At 38.6% G+C, this 8,718-nt stretch overlaps 1 protein-coding gene across 1 annotated transcript; it reads right to left on the minus strand.

The window, feature by feature from the left end:
- Positions 1–406: 406 nt before the first annotated feature.
- On the minus strand, positions 407–1,006 carry LOC139191879 (secreted RxLR effector protein 161-like). The gene has a single exon (XM_070812907.1). The coding sequence runs from the start codon at positions 1,004–1,006 to the stop codon at positions 407–409; it is 600 nt and encodes a 199-aa protein (XP_070669008.1).
- Between the last annotated feature and the right edge of the window lie 7,712 nt (positions 1,007–8,718).

The following is an 8,718-nucleotide window of genomic DNA, read 5'->3' on the forward strand; positions in this document are numbered from 1 at the left end:
CGTCAAATTGGACGAAAGTAGTGAACTCAATGAAATATGATCCTAGATTGGGTGCCTCATTAAAACCTCGTTAGGTAGCAAAAACCCAGTGGGAAAATTACTCCTAATCGTAGGAAAAAGAGTACATTAAGATCAAGTGAGTATGCTTTTGGATACTCACCCTGAGTTAGACATAACTTCCAAATAAGAGAACTATAAGCAATTCAACTCAGATAATTTACGCATATTGTTCCTTGGACGAGCTTCTAAAATGTAGACTTAGGCAATGACTTGGTGAAGAGATCGGCCAGGTTGTCCTAGGAACGCATTTGCTTAACTTCAATATTTTGATGTTGTTGTTGCTGGTGAGAGTAAAAGAACTTCAGCACTATATGATTGGTGTTGTCTCCCTTGACGTATCCTTTCTTTAATTGCTCGATACATTGTCTTCAAAGATCATTGTAGGAAGGTCAACGACGGGAGTAAGACAATTAGTGCTTTGAATGTGTTCCATAACTGCTTTCAACCAAAAGCACTCACGTGAGGCTTCATGCAAGGCGAGAATCTCAGCATGGTTCGAAGAATTCGAACCTAGCGTGTACTTGGTAAACCTCCAAGATATAGTTGTTTCTCCAACGGTAAAGACATAGCTCGTTTGAGAACGTACCATATATGGGTTAGACAGATAACCAGCATCTGCATAACCAATTAGGCAAGAATTAACCCGAGGATCGAGGGAGGCGGCAGCTCCTCTTGAGGATTCATGGGTGTAGAACAAGCCCAAATCCGTCGTACCTTTGAAGTAGCAGAAAATGTCTTTAACACCATTCCAGTGTCTGCGTGTAGGCACGTTGCTGTATTTAGCCAAAAGATTAACAGCAAAAGAGATGTCTGGTCTAGTGCATTGAGCCAAGTACAATAAAGCACCAATTGCACTTAGGTATGAAACTTCAAGCTCCAAAATCTCTTCCTCATCCTCCATAGGACGGAAGTGATCTCGTTTAGCATCTAGACTCCAAACGACCATAGGAGTACTTGAAGGCTTCGCGTTATCCTCATTAAAACATCGCAACACCTTTTGGGTGTAGTTCGATTGATGTACTAGGATTCCATCCGAACAATACTCGATCTCCAAGCCAAGACAATATCGAGTTTACCCAAAATCCTTCATCTCAATTTATGATATCAAGTGAACGATAATTTCCTTAAACTCTGCAGGATTTTCATTGAGGTTCATGTCGTTAACATAAACTGGAACAATCACAAATCTGGAATATGACTTTTTGATGAACACGCATGGGCAGAGTTCATTGTTCACATAACCTTAACTTGTCAAATATTCACTTAGGCGGTTATACCACATCCCTCCGGATTGTTTCAGTCTGTAAAGTGATCTCCTCAATCTAATTGAGAGGGTCTTCCATGGTCTAGAACTATTTAAACCAGTCAATGGAAGTCCTTCTGTAACTATAATGTAGATTTCCGTATCTGGATCCCTATAGAGATACGCAGTTACCACGTCCATAAACTGCATATTCGGTTTTTCGAAAACTACCTAACTAATAAGGTAGTGGAATGTTATGACGTCCATTATAGGGGAATACGTCTCCTTCTAATCAATCCCAGGGTGTTGAGAGAAGCCTTGCGCTACGAGGTATGCTTTGTATCGCACTGTTTCATTCTTCTCATTACGCTTCCTCACGAAAACCCACTTATAGCCCACGGCCTTCACATATGGTGGAGTAGAAGCTATGGGCCTAAACACCTTGCATTTCGCAAGCGAATAAAGTTCAACCTGGATTGCTTGTTTCTAGTTTAATTAATCGGTTCTATATCGACATTCATCAACAGAACGTGGTTCAATGTCATCGCTAAGCATGATGTCGGTAGCAACTGTTTACGCAAATGCATCACCGACAGTCATCTCATTTTGATTCCAAACCTCATCCAATACTGCGTAATAGACTGAAATCTAGCGATTATCGAAAGATCGGTTTATCTTGTCTAAGACATCATCGTAATCTAGAATAACCTCATGCATTGGAACATATGATTTAGTGATGGTCGGATTCAGACTAAGTCACTAGTTTGTGCCGTTTTCCTCTTCCAGAGTTGTGAATCCTTTAAACCAGGGGATCTACTATTCTTCAGGGTAGGAGCAAATGATTGGCTAGCCGCTAGTGTACAAGGTCATATGGGAAGTGTGGCTGCCCCACCTTCAAGGACGATCTGGCCTTCCAAGGTGGTGTTACGGCGTACGTTAAGTATGTCCATCTTTACAAGTGTTTTTAGTGGGTATATGTAATCTCACATTTGCTAGATCAGTAAAACCATTTGGCATACTTTGAGTAATGCTTTGAAAATCTAGAATACAACGCACTTCAGCTTCAAACTAGGCAATGCGGGGATCTAAATGAGACAAAGTAGGAGTCATCAACGACAATTTACGGCATTCTACAGGAACGTTAATGTTCTTATCTCCCCCTAACGATGGGAAGACTGTCTTATCAAAGTGATAATCCGCAAAGCGTGCGGTAAAAATATCTCCTGTCAAAGGCTCTAAATAGAAAATAATTAATGGCAAATCATAATCGACATAGATTCCCATTCTTCTTTGAGGATCCATTTTGGTACGTAGTGGCAGCGCTATTGGCACAGAAACTGCGCACCCAAACACACGTAAATGCTAGACATCATGCTTGTATCCAGTAACCAGTTGTAACGATGAATAAGGTTGGGTAGCAGTAGGCCTCAGGCGAACCAACATAAATGCGTGCAATATTGCGTGGCCCCTGGCAGATGCTGGTAATTCGATTCGTATAACCAAAGTCTGAGCTATCATTTGAAACCGCTTTATGAAAGCTTCTGTTAGGCCATTTTAGTTGTGAACATAGGGCACAGGATGTTTAACTTCAATCCCAACAGACATGTAATAATCCTCAAAAGCCTATGACGTAAACTTTCTAGCATTATCCAGTTAAATGAACTTAATCGGATAATCAGGGTAATGAGCCCTAAGCTTAATGATTTGAGCTAGGAGTTCACAAATGTAGCGTTGCATGTGGACAATAAGTAGACATATGACCAATGCATCGATGCATCAACCAACGCCATGAAGTATCTAAATGGTCTGCATGTTGGTTGGATAGGTCCACAAATATCCTCATGAATCCTCTTAAGAAACTTAGGGGGTCATGAATAATCTTTGTAGCTAAGGGTTGGATATTCAACTTCCTCATAGACAGTGTTCTAAAAATCGACCTAGGTGGCGCCTAGGCGCTGGGCGGTGGAGCTCCAACCCAATTTAGACCAAAAAGTTCAGTTAGGCGAGAAGAACTTAGGTGGGCTAGGCGACAGTCCAGGCAGTTTGAATCTCACTACAAATCCCAAACTCGCTACAATTTTGCAGAGCCCCGATGAATTTTTGTAGCTCGTCTCTGTGAAGATGAAGGAAGAGAGAGTGCGAAGAGGAAGAGAGAGATGGACTATTAAACATTTCATTATGTGGTGGCGCAAGTTGGATTTGAGATCCAATTTTGAGGTTCTGACTCTTCTGAAAAGGTGAAGAAAAAGAACAAAGATGAGGGAAGAGAGTAAGAAGAGAGATAGCGAGAGAGAGAGAGAAAGAAAGAGAGAGAGAGAGAGACTAAAAGATCAAATTTTGAGGTTCTGAAAAGGCAAAGAAGAAGAAACAAATAGGTTATACAAATGACATTTCACTTTCCAAGGTAAAAAGCTGGTGATGACTGAGGTCTACCTTAAGTGATGTGAATTAGGGTGGACAGCTACTACTTGAAGGGTCATCATATGGTTTCAATTATGAAAACCACCCACTTACGTGGGCTTTTTATATAAATGTTATGTGTCATCACCCACTTACAAGTTTGGGATATATTATATATATATATATATATATATATATAAATGTTATATAAATTATAAATTATTTAGATAATATTTTGTTTTTTTTTCCTATGCCAGCATATTATATATGTACATAAAACATTCACATATGTATGTTCTTCTATAAGAAATAACATATTATTCAATAATTATTTACATCTGATATAGTAAATGTAATTAATTCATATGATATATATAAGAAATTTACCTAAATCTGCCTAGGCCGCCTAGGCACCCACCTAGACCCCACCTAGCTACCCAGGCGTTAGGCACTAGCGCACCGCCTTACTAGCGCCTAGCGTTTTTTAGAACTTTGCCCATGGAGCATGCTTTTCATGGTAAATGGTCGGGATAAGATTTCAGGCGATGTCCATGTGATACTTTGAGGATACGGTGCATCATATCTTGTTCAGGATGTCCCATTCGATCATGCCAAAGCAAGAAAGTGCTTTGGAACCCAGGACTAGAGCCGGCCACGTGGTGGGTCTCCACCGATCAAATGGTTGTTATGTACAACCCACTCGGGAGACATTCCAGCTTATCGTGAATACGCTTCTAGCTATATTGGTAAGAAGTGATACAAAGAAATTTAGAATCATTTTCTTCAGTGGTTTCAACATGATATTGATCATCTCGAATATCTCTAAAGCTCAACAATGTTCTTCCAGTTAATGGAGAATAAAGGACCTCTTTAATGGTTAATTCACTACCATTAGACAACATTAAAAAAGGCTTTTCCGTATCCTTCGATCAGGTTAGATGAGCCTGAGAGGGTTGTCAAAGGTGCATTTTTAGGTATATAGTTAGTAGAATAGTGTTGCTCACGCAAGATTGTGTGTGTGGTAGCACTATCAGCCAGACAACTAACTTCCCCACTAGTCATACCTTGAAATAAATTAATTAAATCGGTCACATACATCACATACATAAATATAATTTCATTCATTCAATTAATCAATCAAGAAATAACATCCATAAAAATAATTGTCCATAATTCAAAACAAACAAAAAACCCAACAAATAATTCCAAATACTTAAAAAAATTGTCCAAAAATTTAAACCATAAACCTAGAAAAATAAGAGGGGTTCGGCCACTAGGGGTGTAAACACCCTAACATGTCTTAAAAAAATAAAACTTTATTCTTCCATCGAAGTGGATGCGTCCTTAAAATCTGAAACCTCCATTGTTGTAGTAACATCTTCAGGATGTTCTACATGCACAAAGCTAGTCTCACGACAAGAATGATACTTGGAATAGCCTCAAGGGTAGCTCGACATATGTGTGACCAATGATCCTTTGATCCACAGCGGTAGCATATGTCCAGTTCAATGGAAGCCGATTGAATGGTAGTTTTTCCCTTATTCTTGAAGTTTACGGTCTTAGGGGCAAGGGGTTAGCACTTCTGGGTCAAATTTCCTCCCTTGGGTGGGCCTCTTCTCTGTTAACCTAGGGCCCGTGGTGGGGCCTGCAGCCCATTTCCACTGCCACGACATGATTTCCATTGGTTGTGGCTGCTGGAATTAATAGCATGCACTTCAGGCGGAGAGTTCGAGCCAGTAAGTCAAGCTTGATGATTCTTTATCAAAAACTGGTTCTGTTTTTCAGCGAGAAGTAAAACATATATCAAATCCAAAAATTTGGTGAACTTCAATGCCCTATATTGTTCCTGCAGGACAATATTGATGACATTGAAGGTCGAATAGGTATTCTCCAAGAGATCCTCTTCAGTTAAGTCCACTTCACAGAACTTAAGCAGTGATTGATTCTACAAACTTCAGAGTTATATTCATCCACAGACTTAAAGTCTTAGAAGCGTAAATGTTGTGCGTCTGCCTTGCTTCAGGGAAGTAATGTTTTTTCGTTAATCAAAGCAATTGGCCAAAGCAACTTAAAGGGTGTATAGGTCATCCTCAGCGAGGTACTCGGTCTACAGTGCATCATGGATGTGTCTTCGGATGAAGATCATAGTAGTAGCTTTCTGATCTTCGTTGACTGGGTTATCAATAGGTTCCTCGATGATGGCTCAATGACTTTTTGCAATAAGATGGAGTTTCACGTCTTGAACCCACTTTAGGTAGTTTCTTCCAGATACTTCCAAAACGGTGAAATCGAGCTTGTTCAAGTTCGGCATCTCCCTAAAATAGAGGGTACCCAAAAAAAACATGGTTAGTTATATAGAAAGCCATAGACATGCGTTGGAGAACATTCGGGGTTCTATATACATGTATTGGTTTAATTTAAGCATGAAAGCTACGAGTTTCACGTGGTATGTTTTGAATGAAACTTCAGGTTTTAAATGCACTAAATTCGAAACTACATATTTGATTTAGTTATAAATGTCATAGGGGTTCCTGCAAGAACATAGAATATAATATACAACTAAGTGTGGTGAATTTATGGATTGCTTCAAGAACCTAAGTGTGAGTGCGTTGGGGATACGAAAGATAGTCAACGGTTCAAAGAAAAAAATTATTTATTGAATCGTTAATTGCCAAAGAGTGAGCTTTATGCTAATAATTTTAGATTAATTGTCAGAATAATGGATTGTGGGTCACTTTAATTAATTCAATAGATCGCAACCATTCAAGTTTGATTGTAGAAGAAAAATAATAACATTTGAGTTAGTATTAGCCGGAATGCTAAAAATAGCATTGGATTTGAAAAAGCATAGCCCAATAATGGGCCACAGGTTGACTGTAAAGGTAGCCCAATCATGGTTACAGGCCACGGGCTGGTTATGGGAAGGGGCACGGGCCAATCACATGTGCTGGCCTGGGGTGTACGCGTAAAGTCCAATCGCAGCCTAGCTTTAATTTTGCGCCATGGGAAACAAGCCCAACCGCCTGGGCTGGCTATGGTGGTCGAGGGTCGTGATAAGTGGCGAAATCCAGCAAGCCGAAGCTTACCATAAGCAGGCCAAGGCTAAGGCAAAGCCTAGCAAGCACAAAGGTTTACTACTAGGTTAGGCTAAGCTGTAGGGACAGCCCAGCAAGGTTGCAAGCCTGCTGGTGGGCTCAGGCCTTCACGTTCGTGGAAAACCCAACCCAAGCCGAAGCCTGGTTGTCTGTGCAGAAGCAGTAAGCCCACGAAACTACTACAAGGTGGTCCATGGCGTCGAAATGACACTATCCTGGTGATGGCGTGGTTGTAGACTAGCCATGTCAGCTCGGCGGCACAGCGTGGAGGAACGACTTAATATCGCAAAAAATCCCAAATTATTTTTTTCGAATTTTAGGGTTTAAAAACCCTAATTGCTTCTAAATTAATTTTCAATGCTTTGACTCACAAATTCCACATAGCATAATTGCGTATTGCGTGAACAAATATATATATATATATATATTGACAAAATATATGAACACATATGCAATATATATAATTGAAAGAAAAATATAAATATAGGGTGTTCATGCATCATGGGGAATGTTTTCATGCTTCAAGGTCGTTTGAAATATCTTAATTTATTTTAAAATAACCTGATTGGCAAAAAAACGATTAAGCCTTTGATTGTGTAGAAGAGCCTCCTCCTATGATCCTTTAGTTCCTTAGCTTCTGGCAAGAGCATATTGATAACGTGTTGTAGGCCTAATTTACTGAACTGTATTTAGGATTAGAAAGGGAAAGGGCCAGCAACAAGAAAGGGAGATGAGAGAGATGTAATTCTAAGGTGTGTGTTGTATCACCCCATTGTGCCTTTATTTACAGTAGTGGAATATGTTAAATCCTTACCCTAATATGATAACAACTCTAATAGAATAATATCTATTAAAAGGAATATTCCAAGATACCCTAGATACACTAGGATTTACACAATCACATTCCTAATCTAATAAGACTGCAACAGAAATATCATAATTTAGGGTTAACTCGACAATTATTTCAGCTTTTATTTTAATTTTAAATTGGAAATTTGTTTGGTTACTACTTTCAGTTTTTAGTTTTTTTTTTTAAAAAAAAAGAAAGAAAACTAAAAACAAAAAACTTTAAAACGAAAGTCAAAATTTGAAAACTTAAAACTATTTTCAATTTTCGGTTATTATTACACACCATTTTTAACTTCTCACATACCCTCTTATTTATGGCTATCAAATTTAATAAATCAGAACAAAAACAACAAACAACATTATACAAGGTTGTGTATAAAGCTAAAAATAGAGAGTGTTTATCATATCTCTTCATGTTTTTGGTTTTCAGTTTTCATTTTCTTCAAAACTAAACGTAGTTACCATACAAGTTTCCAGTATTCAAATAAAATAAAAACTATTAAAAATGCAATGATTATCAAACGGTTTCTTAGTAATATTTTATGACCCAATAATTGTTTATTTTTTTTTTTGTAAAACATAAACTTCATTGACTGAAGATGTTACAGGAGATCAACATAAAAACAAGTTGCAATTAAGCCAAAAAGACAAAGAAGCCCAAGCAAGGCACATGATAACTGTCACGCCCCAATGCTGAGATACGCCCAGAATTGACACAGGACAGAAGGACAGTAGCAGTACTATATAAAATACATAGAGTCGCTAAGACTTATACATATAATATATATCAGAGCTTCAACAAAATAACTTACAACAAAGGGTGGCAATACCTATTATCAAGTGCACCACCCTCACAGCTACACCACCTGAAATCTTCTCCTCTAACCGTTACCAATTACTTTGCAAAATAACCCTATGCCGTGGGAATGGCGCACCGGGCAAATCAAAACCCGGATAAGCTACAAAGCTTGTGTGAGTGACAATAATACAACATATGTGAAAATAAATAGTATCAAATGATTAAATGTCAAAGTACTGCTACATCTACATAGGACATTTCTTTCGTATACA

The sequence above is a fragment of the Malus domestica genome, chromosome 15 (assembly GCF_042453785.1).
Source record: "Malus domestica chromosome 15, GDT2T_hap1".
Taxonomy (NCBI): Eukaryota; Viridiplantae; Streptophyta; class Magnoliopsida; order Rosales; family Rosaceae; genus Malus; species Malus domestica.